Source organism: Neolamprologus brichardi, chromosome 7 (genome assembly GCF_056152115.1).
Source record: "Neolamprologus brichardi isolate AB-2024 chromosome 7, ASM5615211v1, whole genome shotgun sequence".
Taxonomy (NCBI): Eukaryota; Metazoa; Chordata; class Actinopteri; order Cichliformes; family Cichlidae; genus Neolamprologus; species Neolamprologus brichardi.
In genome coordinates this window covers 14,113,571-14,128,764 of record NC_142110.1, presented here as the reverse complement: position 1 = coordinate 14,128,764, position 15,194 = coordinate 14,113,571, and the positions used below count along the sequence as shown (strand labels likewise).

The following is a 15,194-nucleotide window of genomic DNA, read 5'->3' as shown; positions in this document are numbered from 1 at the left end:
AAGTGGTGATTTAAAGCGGAGGCATAAACCATGTAGGGTGAATCGCCAACTTCCTTTTTTACTGTGGCCGCCATACCGTGAGGAGCGTGGTTCCCGGCGAGCCGAAAATAACTACCGAAAATGGTGAGAATTTCCATGTTTTTCAAGGCTAACGTGATATAATACACGAGTCTTCATATTGTTGTTCGTGTTGAACAAGCAAGCGCGTGTTTTGTGAATTTGGAAATCATAGGTTCCGATGCAGTATAGCAGCAAATTGAAACGCTCCTAGCTAGCAAAGCTAACACGAGGAGCCATTTTGAGTGAGCGGCTACAAGTTACACGTGTGGCTGTCCTTTCAGGGGTAGATCACTGAAGGCTGATCTTGTGTACTTTGATGGCATCTAAAGTTAGATGGTTATTTCTGTCATTTGAATTTATCCATGCGCTATATTCGGCCGTTATTATTTACAATTAATGTTACGTTTAAACAACCTGGCCAAGTCGTCTTAGCAGAAACGAGCTAAATTGAGGCTAACCGAGGCAGATTTCATGTTGGCTAAATGAAACCTTACTTTGATTGTGTCGGTTAAAGCAGGGATATTTTATTGAAACTGCAATTGCGTCAAGATTAATCTGCCTTTTAAATCTGAATTATGAGTTAGTAGTTTTTCTCCTGTCACATGCCTGGATGTCTTAAAGACACATGCTACACAGGTTTACAGACTCTTGAATTGCCTACATAACTTTCTCTGACAGAATACATCTAACGATTGTTTATTTCTTTCTCAGGCTTGTGCCCGACCCCTCATCTCGGTGTATTCCGAGAAAGGAGAATCCTCAGGCAAAAATGTTGTCATGCCTGCAGTGTTCAAGGCCCCTATTCGCCCTGATGTGGTGAATTTTGTGCACACCAACATGCGCAAGAACAACCGCCAGCCTTATGCAGTCAGCGAACTGGCAGGTGAGTGCATAAATGTACTTGGCATATAGTAAACGTTTCATTAAAGTGTTATGTACACAATATAGATTATGCGTTATGTGTGTTTTAGGCCACCAGACCAGTGCAGAGTCCTGGGGTACAGGAAGAGCTGTGGCCCGTATCCCTCGTGTGAGAGGTGGTGGTACTCACCGTTCTGGCCAGGGTGCTTTTGGAAACGTATCCTCTTGATGATTACAAGAGTTTTTCCCACTTTGTAATATGTATACTGAGGCAAACTTAATTCTGTGGGCTTGCTGTGATGGTGTAATTTGCGTCTGACTCTGTGACCAGTGACAGAATGCCTGCTGTCATATGCTGGCGCAGATGGCTGATGAACATTGAGTCTGAGCAGGTATAAAATAGTTACTTACTTAAGTGTTTTAAGTCAGTGGTCCTTGACTTTGGTCTAGATGTGTCGTGGTGGTCGTATGTTTGCCCCCACTAAAACCTGGCGCCGCTGGCACCGCAGGATCAACGTACCCCAGAAGCGCTATGCTATCTGCTCTGCCCTGGCCGCCTCTGCCATTCCTGCACTTGTGATGTCCAAAGGTAAGAGCCAAAAGATGTTTGAATGGGACATGAATTGGTAGAAACCAGCATGGAAATATATTTTGACCAAAAAGGAACCCTTTTTGATTCAGCCCAACATTTGACTTGCTGTGATGGTGTAATTTGCGTCTGAGCTTGTGAACAGTGACGGTTGCCTGCCGTCTCTAAGCTGTCACAGAGTATTGATGTCCTTTAAATCTGAGCAAGTGTAGTTAATGCTGTAACCTTGATAGTCCTAGCAGTTTTCTCTGTCATTGTTAAGAATCAGTCAAAGACAATCTTCCCTTTTAGGACACCGCATTGAGGAAATCCCTGAGGTCCCACTGGTGGTTGAAGACAAAGTTGAGGGCTACAAGAAGACCAAGGAGGCAGTGCTGCTGCTGAAGAAGCTCAAAGCCTGGAATGACATTAAGAAGGTACAGTAACCTCAAAACACTGAGGAACACTGAGTTTCATCAGTAGTTCTTCCGAAGTCAAATCATGCTTTTTTTTTTTCTTCTTGAGTTGGCATTAGGAGCATTTAATTATTAATAATGGAGTTTTCTTTGCTCTTCTCAGGTCTATGCCTCTCAGCGTATGCGTGCCGGTAAGGGTAAGATGAGGAATCGCAGACGTATCCAGCGCAGAGGGCCGTGCATTATCTATAACCAAGATGCTGGCTTAACCAAAGCCTTCAGAAATATCCCCGGTAAATGTCCCGTTTAAAATTTAGAATTTATTACGGTGTTAGAAAATGGATATTATGATTCTTACATTTAATTAAGGTATAGTTAAAATGGATGATTCTATTGGATGAAATGGAATAAAATGACCAAGATTCTAAAACTAACTTTGCTTTCAACTCTTTTCTTCATTTATGCATGTGTAACTTTAAGTCTGCCTGAATACTGATGAGTTGTAATTGTAGTGTTTATAGCATAGTTGAGTCTTAAATAAGTCAATTGCCCTTTAAAACTCACTATAGCTTTAAGATAATTGGTTCATCAACATGCAGATGTTTGATTGTGCTGCATTTTGCAGGCATCACTCTGCTGAACGTGAACAAACTGAACCTTTTGAGGCTCGCTCCCGGTGGTCACGTTGGACGGTTCTGCATCTGGACCGAGAGTGCTTTCCGCAAGCTGGATGACCTGTACGGCACATGGCGCAAGGCTGCCTCCCTGAAGGTTGACTACAAGTGAGTATTTGAGTATTTTGAGAGCATGCACTCTAAAAGTACAAGTGCAGTGTATCATGCTGGTGTACAACAGTGATGAGCTTCCACTTCATGGTCCGTGTTTTTGAACTATGTGATATTTAATGAAGTTCTGAGTTTGAGCAACATAAAACTTATCATACGACTTTTTTGCCTTCATGCACGAGGGACTTTAATTCTTGACTCTTCTTCCTTCAGCCTGCCAATGCACAAGATGACCAATACAGACCTGACCAGGATTCTGAAGAGTGAGGAGATCCAGAAAGCACTTCGTGCACCCAAGTAAGCATTTTTCAGTGTAGTTTTCCCCCGAGGTCTTATTTGCCAGCTATGATGATTTTCCACTTCAGGTCCGTGTTTCTGAACCCTGATTATATGGAAGTCCTGAGTGATGCAGAAAGTTTCACTGAAGTTGTAGTTAAGCAGAAGCTCACATATTCAAGGGTGGATTGTATTGTCATTACAGCAAGAAGCTCAACCGCAGAATTCTGAAGAAGAATCCTCTGAAGAATTTGAACATAATGCTCAAACTGAATCCTTACGCCAAGACAGCAAGACGTCATGCCATCCTCAAGCATGACCCTGCGGTAAGAGCCTGATCAGTTAACGATGAAAGTAAAAACTGTATGTCTATTTGTTGATGGTAACTCAGAGCCCCTCTTTGTTCTCACCATAGATTAAGGCCAAGATGCTGAAACCCAAGAAGAGGCCTGGAAAGAAGGGTGCACCTGCTAAGCCCAAGGCATAAACCAATACATACAGACTGGAGTTCAGTGATGAATAAATCAGTTGTTTCAAATGCATGAGTCAGACCTGTCATTCAAACTTTTTATTCACAGGACTTATTTATTCCACATAAGCTAGCAAAGGTTTTACACTGTGAAGACTTGGGGTTACAAAGGAATATCAAGCACAGGTAGAGCAGCATTTGTCAAGATTAAATTAAATCTTTAGAAAAAAGATGGCTTTTCAGGAAGGCCTGCAAGGTAGCCCAAAGACTTGTTCAATACATAGTTTCACTTGGCATTTAGGTTTGTACACTTTAATCAGTATAAACAGTTTTATATACCAATAATAGAAATTAGTCATTAGAAGACTTTGATGTGGGTGTTGTAGGCAGAACAGGCCTCACATTATGGTACCATGTGTTGGTGTCAAAGGCTGACTGAGTCCAATGGTGGTGCACAGCCAGCCAGCAAAGTCAACTTCCTCTGCTTCGGAGTTTTTAATGAAAGGATGCACCTGAAGAAAAGGAGAACTTTTAGATGCATAGAGATAAGGAGTTTAATAAGTGAATATTAAGAGTGCAAATCTTACCATCAACTGTTTCAAGTCTGCTCTCTCTGCTGGGTTTTTAATCAAGCTGGAGTGGAAACAAAACATCTTAGTGTAGTTCCGTGAAACACCACTAGGTGGCATAAGATTATGTGCAGTGTAGGTGAGAGAAAACTGTCTTCTACCTACCATTTATTAACAAAGTCCTGGAATTCAGAACTAAATACAGCAGGCAGTTTTGGTGGAGGCTGAAATTTAGAGGTTTGTGTAAGTCAAATATCGTGTTAAATTGCTCCTAAAGGCATTAATACACTGTAGCCTAGCATCTATCTGCATCATACCAGCATGTGTAGATAAATCCAGTAAACTCACCTCATTAACGATGTAATCAAGAAGCTCAAAAATGGCCATCGGAGGTCTGCTGTCTGGGCCATATGCTGTTAAGGGGGTGGAACCAAAATAATCAGCCCCTTGTAGGTTAGATGTGTAATTACTTCAATGACTATGCTGTAACTTATTTAAGCTATTTCATCAGAGCTTTTTGAAATGATATAAAGCTGCTGTAACTTCAGAGTTACAGCAAGAAGCAGAGCCTTCTCAGACTTACAGCTGCCAGGTCGCCCAGGGGGCCGCGGCTTTGGGGAGGAATCACTGGAGGCTGCCTCCCCTTCCACTGGGAAGCCGAAAATCTGTTCGAGCTCCTTAGCATCAGGTGGTGGAATAGGAAAGCGTCCAATGGCCATTTCAACCAGTGACAGACCCATGCTCCAGATGTCCGACTGAACAGAATAGTGGGTGCCTTGTAAGCGCTCAGGCTAAACAACACATAACACAAGTAGTGTCAGTTATCAGTAGTATAGCTTTTACTTATTTTATTGCATTTCTAAACCTGCAGGTAAATGACAGCTATGTTAAGTGGCACACGTAAACTTGCAGCCAGATTACTGATGAGTTTTCCATTTTAACTGACCGACATGTACGACCGAGTGCCCACAAAGGAGTTGGCCATGGAGTCTATAAGCTGTCCGCTCACTCCAAAGTCACACAGCTTGATCTCACCACGGGAATTCACTAGGATGTTAGAAGGCTTGACATCTGAAAGGGGGACACGCAGTGTTTAGAAGAACACAGTGGGCAAGTGTTTCAACAGGCAGCATCAGCACAGAACAAACTGCTGCAGGCATTTTGTGCTGCTTGTGCTGACTGGTTTTACAGTTTCATCCCTACAACGAAGATTTAACTGAGCCTTAAAATAGGGATTGACTGTATTCTAAGTTTGTATTAAAACAAGAGGTAGGTGATCACTGTGTTGCTGTCAGGTCACGCCTCCACTTCTATGTTAGAAAACAAGCTTTTACACCCAGTATGACCACAATATGACAGAAAGAAATGTTAAAGTGAAAAAAAAATCTGTTCAAATGTAACTATCACAAAAAACAAGAGCTTTAAACTTCCCCCTCAGACATAACAAAAACATACTGGCTAATAAAAAAACCAAATCAGACGTCCATGTAATCATATCTTCACCTCTCTGCTAGTGCCAGACATATGATTTGATCTAGGCTTTATGTATAGCAAAACTAAGGAAAGGTATTTATGCGTTTAAAGGCCAGGTCAAGAAAATTAAATTATATTTAATTGAAATAGAGACCTCTGTGCATGATCTTGTGCTTCTCCCTCAGGTAGGAAAGACCTTTAATTACCTGCAAAGACAAACATTGCATAAAAGCACAGCAAAGGCACAGATAATTTGGTACTGCCAAAGAAGTACAAGAAACTTAGCTCTAGTGTGACGGCCAGAGCATGAAATAAGTGGGAGAGGTATTAAAGCTACCCACAGCAATGCTGACTTTGCCAAGGATCTGCTCTGGGATCTTGCCTGCTTTCTTCAGTGATTGGTCCAGGGAGCCACCATCCTATGAACAACAGATGGGAACAAACAACACATTTTATCAAAAATAGCTTGTTCCCATACCAACCAGGCTGTAAATGGAGGGCAAGAAATACCTAACAACTTTCAGTATAGTCTGTAAAAGAAAGCAAAAACACTACGGGGAAAACACTGGCAAGCATAACATTAATAAACTATACCATATGCTCCATGCAGATGCTGATTTCCCCATCGCTGTAGAAAGCCCCGTAGAAGCCCACAATATATGGGGAGTTGCACTCATGTAGCACCTGCAGCTCCCTAATGATCTGGTTCCTGATGGCTGGTTTAATCTCAAGGTGGATCAGCTGGAACACAGCAGGGCTCATGTTTTTAATTATGCTTCCGTAACACAGAGAAGACAAATGCTAGACAACACAAGCATAGACAAGAACATGCTTTATGACCAAAAATGATCATTAAGGAAAAAGATTTAATATTGAAGCACATCTTGTTTCAGCTAGGGGACGATTTTTAACAGCAGCACTTGGGTTTTCGGACGGTCTGCTGTCCCATTAACCCACATTTAAGGCTGTGCACAAACACTGGAGTAATGATGCCTCTTGGACATACTGGAGTAAAAAAAATAGCTTTCAGACAGCTGTGCTGCAGCTTACCTTCCTTGCCATAATCAGACCCGAGGGTCGGTGGGAAACCTTAAAGACAACTCCTCCATTGCCGGCACCGAGCTCGCAGATCTTCTCAAAGTCATCGTCCTTCAGCTCTCCCACTTTCTGCTTCTGTGTCAGAAAGGCCTCCAAGCGTTTCCGCTGCTGCTCATCCAACTCAAGCTCCTCTAGTTTTTTCTGCAGTGCCTCCAAGTTTGTTCTTGTTAAGAGTGAAGTAATGAAAGACAGACGACGATGAGAAACGTGAATTATTATTGTATTCAGTTCAGAGACTAAACTGTCAGATCTCCTCTCATTAGATATCAATGACCCGGTGGTCCCACTATTTTCATTCCTCATGCTTTCATCTCACATGATTGGTTTGAGCTCCAAAAGTCTGAATTTGTGAGTCTCCCAAGAAATGTGTGACTCAAAAAGGTGTTTCCAATCCATGGATACCGACTTATGGCAAGTCAAATTTGATTACCAGTCCAAACTTTTAATAGTTAGTGCAACAGAAAAGAGCCAGCAGAGCAGTGTACAAAAACACAAGGCCATAAAAATAAACTTTAATATCCATAAATATTATAAATATAGTATGGTTGCTCCATAGATTGTGTTTCTTCAAGTTAGATATATCTAGATTTCAAACTACCGTTCAACATTAGTAAGGTTTTTCTCCTTGTCACACTCACTCCCCCACATTCAGCTTGCTGGGATCTGCTCACCACAGATATCCACATACTCCTCATCCAGACCTACTGCATCTATTATGTCATCCTCAGAGATAAGACTGAGCTAAGTGTAGTACTCCTGCACATTCCTCAGGAATAATGTTAAACAAAGAGGGAGCCAGCAGAGAGAGCTGGGTGTGCTTTATTATCCCTTTTCAGATCCCAGTGTGAGAAAGCTTTAAACAATCTTTCCTTGAGAAACTAATTGTCTAGTGAACTCTGCTGATCTGCTGCCCTTTGACCTCCCACTCAACTGCCTCAAAACACTGTCCACACCGCCACGCACAGCCACTCTAAGACTTTAAAAAGTACTAGCTGGAAGCTGCTGTGAAGACCACAGAGATGTCCTGTTATTAGTGTCAAACATTTGGCCTGTGAATGTTAAAAATTAGCAATTTAATTGTTTACGCTGCAAATGATTAAAGTATCAAACAAAAGCATGTATGATTCATATGTGCTGCTGTCTTCATTCAGCTAAGAGAAAATCATTTAAATTAATTATTTCATTGCCAGCCTACCAGATTTTTGTGACAATACGACTATGTGTTGATGAGAAGATCTTCATCAGTCTTAGTGGTAATTAAGCTTTTTATTCCTCATCTTTTTTTTTTAAACTTAATAACGACTCACTGGAGAGCAGCTCTTCTCCCTGCAAAGCTCCGCACAGCAAAGAGAGGGTTAAGTGGTTTTATTTTTGACAGTAGGCCTGCATATCCATGGAGACGAGGTGCCGAGTTTGAGCTGGCTGTGGGTGGCGTGGGCGTTTTGTCGACAAGAGCTGGAGGTGGAGGAGGATGAGAAGCCTGAAACACTCTACACAATGTACGAGGGAGGGACTACAGTAGCGCCACACTGCAGGCCCTCTCCCTTCCAGGTGCAGGAAGAAGTGAGCACGACGCTGGCCTTTTGAGCTCCATCCGCACTAAAGAACAAGGACATCCAGCAGAACTCGAATGTGAGAAGCACAATAACTCTACACCTTGACATCAAGCAAGTTAAAGAAAATGCATTTTTAATAAATGAGAATCTGTGAGACACACGTTTATCTATCAGGTTTTGGTTTACGGCTTCAGCCAAAGAGGTATTCAGCTACTTATTACTTCAACATGTGTTGCTTAGATTTTTTTTTCAAAGAATAGTTCAACACAGCTCTGCAGAACCAAAATTTTATTAAAAATTGATATGCGATTGAACGGTCTCTTTTAAACTATTATTTGAAAAATGGTTGCTGTTGAAGCTACAGCTGTTTCCATCTGTTTACATTCTGTATCTCCCCCGAGTGTTTCTCTTTTCTAAGCATTGCATCATGTGCAGGTACGTTAAGAGACTACGCAAAATTACCGGATGTGTAAACATAGGTGCCCTGTAAAGATTACAATTCAAGAAACCTGTAGCACGGGTAGCTGAACCTGGTGCACAGTAAATGTAACAGATGGGAGAATTACAGTATTTTGTATCAAGTGTCAATCACTTACTGTTGGAGGAATTAAAACCAGGATGAGTTCCTCAGAAAACCTTTTTTTTTTTTTTACTGTAATTGAAAACTGAGTATCTGTTGCTCTCTAATAAAAAAGCATATAGTAAGCAATATGTTAAATAAATAAATTATAAAAAAAGAGCCACAAACTATGGCTGCTGTCAATATTCATCAATAATTGAGTTTCCCAGAACCTTAGAGAGGTTTTTACCTATGTGATGGCAGTAGCTTATCCAAGATGAAGTATAAGGGTCTATCCAAAACAAGCTGTTTGTATTTGTTCTCAGCTCTCCCCTGATAATATTCCATCCTTATGGGCCACTCATTGCAGTTCTCCAATGGCTTGCAGCCATTTCATGCTGAAAAGGCATTTGGCGTGCTGGAATGGTTGTCCTTTTTCACAAGAGTGCAATGGTCTGGTTTCAGTAAGAGGCTCATCGATTGGATTAAGCTCATCCACAACCATTATGCAACATATTTGCTCTCCAGTGTCAGCATCCAATCATCTTGTGTCGTGTTGCAAATTACCCAGAATAATGTGCTAATTTAAATGAGCGCTTTGAAACATGAGCCTTTTCTTCCCCTTCTGTTCAAAACAGCTGGTGGGTTTTCTTACTTACGGCTACAACGCCAATACATTACGAGAATAGATTTCTGGAAATGTCTCTTTCTGACATTTTTATACCATCTATTTTCATTATGATACACGGTAACTAAATCATAAATGTAAATATTGAAATCAATGACGGTTGAAATTCATTTGGCTGTTTGATTTCAGGGCCATGATATTATTATGCTCGTTTTGGTACAGAGCGGCCCAAGGTGTGCCAAGCAAATATCTCTCACAACATTATAGCAACAGAAGTCTGAATTGTTGCTACAACGCAGAGCGGATCCATCCTTTCATGTTGTTTGCACAAAATTCTGCCATCCGAATGTTGCAGCACAAATCGTGACTCATCAGGATCAGGAAACATTTTTCCAATCTTCTTTTGTCCATGCCGAGTGTAGCTTTAATTTCCTGTTCTTAGCTGAGAGGAGTTACCACCGAGTGTGGTCTTCTGCTGTCGTAGGGTTTGATGTGTTGTGTGCTCAGAGATGCTCTTCTGCATACCTGGGTTGTAAAGACTGGTTGAGGTATTTTCTTCTGATATCTAATATTAACAAGGGAGTGTAGATAACTGCTGCTCACTGAATATTTTTCTCTTTTCAAAACCATTCTCTGTAAACTCTATGGATATGGTTGTTGCCAACCCATCTGGCATCAACAACCATGCAACGTTCAAAGTCACTTAAATCACTGTCCACTTTCTGATGCTCAGTTTGAACTTCAGCTTGTACTCTTGCTCATGTCTTCATGCCTAAATGCAATGAGGATTGGCTTATTAGATAGTTGTGTTAACAAGCAGCTGAAATGGTGTATCTAATGCACACTGCAATTATTTCCTAGCACATCTGAATAGATAAACACCCTCATTTTAGAAACTTTACTTGTGTTACATTTGTCTAGTATTTATATTTATTTGATGATCTGAAACATTTAAGTGTGACAAACTCCTGATATTGGTAACATGAACAACATTTGTTATCACAAACCCACCATCTACCATCACTGGATTGAAACTGGTTTAGCTTTTCCTTAAACCCTCAGCCAGCTGAACTCAAACAGAACTGTGTTTTTATGGAAAAGAGGACTTGAGTAACAGCAGTCACTATATGTCAGCAGTGCCACAGTATAACACCTTCTCACATGACAGAGGACACAGGAACCCTCATTCAAAAACAAACAAACAAAAAAAACCACAGTGATTCAGAATTCCTGATTGTTGCCTCATCCCAACATGTTGCTCTTTAGTCCATTAGAGCCCGGCCAGCAGCAGCAGGAATGTGCTCGGCTCTCGCCAAACATTATGTCATCATCAATAGCTCCTAATGAACAAAGTAGAGGCACAGCTCATCTGTTTAACATTGTCAGCACCCCAATCCAACATGGATTACTTTAAGTCCTGAAAGTTGATCTGTTGTGCTCACTTCAAGCTCCATGTTTTTATGCATTCAGTATTTTTTGTGCTTTTCCTGTCTTACACACCATCCAAGTCACACATTAGCCACATATTCATACAGCACTTCATGCACATCCACGGCCAATTTAGAATCACCAATTGATCTTTGGAAAGAGGACCCAAAAGAAATCCATGCAAGCACAGGGAAAACATTCAAACTCTAAAAAGGAAGCCAATTGCAAGATTCATGTGCTGCGAGGCAACAGTGCTAACCACTGTACCTAAACGTCATACTTTAACTCTACTACAGCTTTGCACAATTCACTATTCAATATAATCCCCTTTCATCGTATACCAGCCCTTCATGCATCTCCTCACTTCATTCACAGTCTAGAAAAAGACATTTTAGCTCCAGTCCCTTTAAAGCCCCTCTTTCTAAAAGCCCACTTTGTTTTGATTGGCTGTTCTTCTCCTGCTTGACCAGTCATGTAGAGATTCTGAAACCAACATACAAAACCTACAAAATGTCCACTTTTCACATTCTTGCATACACGTTGGAGCTCAAAATCGGATCCAGAACAGAGCAGACAGCGACAACATCCACAGCACAACAGATTTCAACAGAGTTACTCAATAAGCATTGGGCTCATTTTGATGTCACAAGAAAGTATAAATAAATAAACAGTTTTCCTTCTTTCTTTCTCTTTTAGCACTCCTTCGCAACAGAGAAAGTATTTGATCAAGCTCTAGAACGTGCAGATAACTCTTAAGTAGAGCACTGAAGAAAAATTTCCAAGTCCAATGGTTCAGAATCTGGTGATTCTTGGGCCCTTTCTGTGCCCATATAAGGACATTCCTGCCTTACTGACATCAACCAGGCGAAAGGAATGTAAAACAAAATGTCTGCAGCAGCCTTAGCTTTAGGTTCACAGGAATTACATGTACATGATTATCAGCTGATATATATTTTAATGGTGAGAAGCTGAGAAGTAGACTTTCCATCTAATGCAAGCTAAAGTCAAACATCTGCCCTTGGCTAAAGCTAAACTGAATCTTTAAAAATCAGAAGAGGCAGTTCTATTTTTGGTAGCATTTACATGTATCATTTCTTGTATCAATAAACACGAGAACTCAAAAGGTTTTGAATGAATTCTGATCAAACTTTGTAGAGGTGTAGAGTGGGGTCATGTTAACAATCCATTCAAGTTTGGCTTACATCCACCAAGGTCTTCAAGGTCAACCAAATGATTTGTTGGGCAAAAACTGACAAAAAGTCCTACAAGTTTTACACTTGTGACATGAGTGACATGTATTGTCAACATATAGAGTGTATTGTATATACTGTGTAAAGATTTTAAATAGGTCACTTATAACCTTTGACCTCTCCAAGGTCAATAGATTAATCCGAAGGTCAAAGTGATACTAGTGATCTGTAGAGCTATTTTTAAAACTATGTTTCTTACTGGTCAAACTTTTATAAAATATATTTCACCTTTCAAGCTATGCTACAAATTCATTTGTACTGGGAACAGTTAAGAAATGATACTGGTTTATGGGGATTTTAAATACCACATTATAGTTTGTATCCAAATATCATGTCATTGACTTTTGGCGTCACTTTTACATTTCTACTACTCTAATTTTTATCTTACTAAAAGCTAACTAAAAGTATATTTCTTCCTGTTTTTTGTATTTTGTAAATGTTAATGTGGTGGACTAGTGGACACATTAAAAAAATCGTTCTTGTTTCTTTAAAATTACCATTACTTAATGCAAAATGGTATTCAAATGTGACTCAGTGTCATAATTCATTGCGAAAGACACAGATGGCCTTCAGATGTGCGCTCTAACAACGAAACAATAATATATTCAGACTCTACAACGCATCAGAAAAGCAGCCATCATAACCGATGACACGTTACGTAATTCTCATCTCAACTGATCCAGCTTGTTGCAGGACTCACTGGGCTTTTCTCTGCAAACTGAGGGCTAGAGGAGGATGTCAAAACAATTTTATGTCTCCATTACTGTGTTTTGTCAAACAGTGGTGGGAGCAGGCCTTTGCAGAACTTCTTCAGCAGACAGAAATATAATTCTGTGTGCTGCCTCGCTGGAAAGCTCCATCTCTGACTAATCACACCAAGTGGGCTGTGAGAGTAACACGGAGACCTGTCCATCTATGACACCACAAAGAGGACTTGACAGCCAAAAGTTACATAAATATTATAATGAGAAACACAGTAACAATGATAATTTGTGAAAATGACCTGCGGCATGAGTAAAACGGGAAAATGAATGAAATCACGAGGACTTTGACAGCTACTTAGCGCTTGAAATGATAAAGTGAAATAAGTTTCCAGTTTTCTCCATTTTACATCATTAAAAATTCAACTTCTTTAACTGTTTGATAGCTGATTAGTGTGCAACAAATAGTCCAGTTATCATGTAGTGTACTGAATTATGATTTAGTGTCTGTTTTAATAACTGTTCAAGCATTTTTTTAGAGCCAAACATTATCAATGTGAGCAACCTCTGTTTATTCCCTGTTTTATTTCAGTGTGAACGGAGTATCTCTGTGTCTTGGATTGTGCTCGAAGAGTAAATCTAAAGAATTAATCAATCAATGCTGTAGCCTATAAAAATGCTACATGCAACCCAAACCACATAAGCTATTTGAGGAATGGTCAATGGTTAACGTGTCAGTAACTTTTCAGATTTTAAAAAAAATATTTCATTTTCTCAGTACAGCAACTGATAACAATGCAAATGATCAATAGTTGCAGTAGAGGACAAGGTTTCAGGAACCCACACAAATACTTGGTGCAGAGTAGTCGAGCACACACACACGGTATTGGCTGCTGTCATACTGAATCCAACATATATTAGGTTATATATCAGAAAGCAGGTATCTGTGCACTACATTCCCCTATCTGAATATCAGAAGCAGATTAATATTGACACTCACTCTGTGGCTCCGCTGCCGTTGATAGTGTTTCCATCAGGGATGGGGTTGAGTTGGATCGGCTCAGGCTTCCTTCTCTTCTGCATGTTACGTGCAAGAAACAAGCTGGTGTACAAAAAAAATAACAACAACAACAAATCAACACACGAGCTGCAGCAGTGTAGACGGAAGCCCGATACGGAAGGGGTCTCTGATATTAAGAAGACACTGTTTATCGGCACTGACTGACAGGAGAAGAAACAGGCAAGGGTTGTAATGCGCTGCAAGGCTGAGCAGCTGATTTCTTCTTAATGGGTGGAGGTGAATGAAACGTCACAAAATATTTTCATTGGTCTTCCGGAAAGCGTGGCTGGGCTTGTTGCAGCTCTCCCTCTGCTGGTGATAGGCGGTATTACCATGCTGTTACCTAAAGTTTCGTTTAAACTTTGAACGAACGGGAAGGCGGTCACTAAAAGGAGCCTATTAGCCAAAACTAGAGTAGCTTTGCATTTAAAAAAAAAATCTTCATTTATAAGAAATGCCGTCACTGGCTTCATCCTAAAACAAATCACTTTAGCCTCTTTCTTCGGATTGGCTGCCCCTCCTATACTGAAAGTTTGAACAACAATTGTGTTTAAGGGCTTTAAACTCTCACTGACATAAATTATCTGAAACTGAGCACTTAAAGAAGTCTGAAATCTGAGCTTTTGGCTCACAGGGATTACTCATACATAAACTGACCTCTTTATTTGAAACTTCAACCACATTTAACATGGCCAATGTTAAATATGGAAAAATATGACATAACAATGAAAGAAAATAAGTAAAAAGATAATAGGTCCACTTTTAGGACCATTAGCTCACATCCTTTTAATAATAATAATAATAACAACAACAACAACAACAATAATAATAATAATAATAATAATAATAATAATGGTAATACCCAGTGATTTTTACTGGGAAATGTAGCCTCTGGATACAGAGGCTCTGACTATCATTGTCCAAAATGGCATAAAAACCTATAGATTACCATAACATAAACAAGGACTGCTTTCCTCCACAGGGAGCCACACAGTCTGCTACTAGAACAAACTCTAACAAGCAAGCAAATGACAATCACCCCACTAAGCAATAACTATGATGCTTATGAGGGCCCATAAAATGGACTCTCTGAAAACCATCGAAAACCAGCTAGAACTAGAATGGTGACAGAAAAAGTAAAAATATGTGATGGAAGTGTATTTCAAGACCTCGTATGACCACTAATGACCTTGCGAACAACAGAAGGGACGTTATTAAAAACGAGGCTGACAGAGACTGAAATTCAAAGGATAAAAGATAAAAACATCTCAAGAGCGGGGAAGAGATGTGAATCACCACGAAAACAATGTTGCAGCATTAAGTGCTGAGGAAAATGAGCAGAGCGATGAAGTAAACCAACCGAATGAATCAGACCACCCAAATGCAACACAGTGCTGATGAAAAAGTAGAGGAAATGGTAAACAACATCCTGAGAAA

At 40.2% G+C, this 15,194-nt stretch overlaps 2 protein-coding genes and 4 non-coding genes across 6 annotated transcripts; 5 read left to right on the top strand and 1 right to left on the bottom strand.

The window, feature by feature from the left end:
* Positions 1 to 9: 9 nt before the first annotated feature.
* Positions 10 to 3,504, top strand: rpl4 (ribosomal protein L4). The gene is made up of 10 exons (XM_087843145.1): positions 10 to 123; positions 772 to 943; positions 1,032 to 1,138; positions 1,372 to 1,510; positions 1,802 to 1,926; positions 2,069 to 2,198; positions 2,531 to 2,687; positions 2,904 to 2,987; positions 3,172 to 3,292; positions 3,382 to 3,504. The coding sequence occupies exons 1-10, from the start codon at positions 121 to 123 to the stop codon at positions 3,451 to 3,453; spliced, it is 1,110 nt and encodes a 369-aa protein (XP_087699271.1). The 5' UTR covers positions 10 to 120; the 3' UTR covers positions 3,454 to 3,504.
* On the top strand, positions 1,214 to 1,312 carry LOC148101983 (small nucleolar RNA SNORD16). Its single transcript, XR_015719381.1, has one exon. It is a non-coding gene; the product is annotated as a small nucleolar RNA SNORD16 (small nucleolar RNA).
* On the top strand, positions 1,617 to 1,715 carry LOC118453485 (small nucleolar RNA SNORD16). The gene has a single exon (XR_004843332.1). It is a non-coding gene; the product is annotated as a small nucleolar RNA SNORD16 (small nucleolar RNA).
* LOC118454080 (small nucleolar RNA SNORD18) lies at positions 2,755 to 2,825 on the top strand. Its single transcript, XR_004843597.1, has one exon. It is a non-coding gene; the product is annotated as a small nucleolar RNA SNORD18 (small nucleolar RNA).
* Positions 3,031 to 3,097, top strand: LOC118454082 (small nucleolar RNA SNORD18). The gene has a single exon (XR_004843598.1). It is a non-coding gene; the product is annotated as a small nucleolar RNA SNORD18 (small nucleolar RNA).
* A 15-nt stretch (positions 3,505 to 3,519) lies between the features above and the next one.
* map2k1 (mitogen-activated protein kinase kinase 1) lies at positions 3,520 to 13,977 on the bottom strand. The gene is made up of 11 exons (XM_006789268.3): positions 13,698 to 13,977; positions 6,528 to 6,738; positions 6,072 to 6,218; positions 5,819 to 5,896; positions 5,632 to 5,683; positions 4,951 to 5,075; positions 4,588 to 4,795; positions 4,353 to 4,417; positions 4,170 to 4,228; positions 4,023 to 4,068; positions 3,520 to 3,947 (listed from the first exon to the last, which is right to left on the bottom strand). The coding sequence occupies exons 1-11, from the start codon at positions 13,778 to 13,780 to the stop codon at positions 3,834 to 3,836; spliced, it is 1,188 nt and encodes a 395-aa protein (XP_006789331.1). The 5' UTR covers positions 13,781 to 13,977; the 3' UTR covers positions 3,520 to 3,833.
* Between the last annotated feature and the right edge of the window lie 1,217 nt (positions 13,978 to 15,194).

Coding starts and splice junctions, on each gene's coding strand:
- rpl4 (XM_087843145.1), top strand. Junction 2,688..2,903: donor TCCCTGAAGGTTGACTACAA/GTGAGTATTTGA, acceptor TTCTTCCTTCAG/CCTGCCAATGCACAAGATGA. Junction 3,293..3,381: donor TCCTCAAGCATGACCCTGCG/GTAAGAGCCTGA, acceptor TTCTCACCATAG/ATTAAGGCCAAGATGCTGAA.
- map2k1 (XM_006789268.3), bottom strand. CDS start 13,780: ATGCAGAAGAGAAGGAAGCCTGAGCCGATCCAACTCAACCCCATCCCT. Junction 4,796..4,950: donor GCACTCGGTCGTACATGTCG/GTCAGTTAAAAT, acceptor TGTGTTGTTTAG/CCTGAGCGCTTACAAGGCAC. Junction 4,069..4,169: donor CAGGACTTTGTTAATAAATG/GTAGGTAGAAGA, acceptor TTTCCACTCCAG/CTTGATTAAAAACCCAGCAG.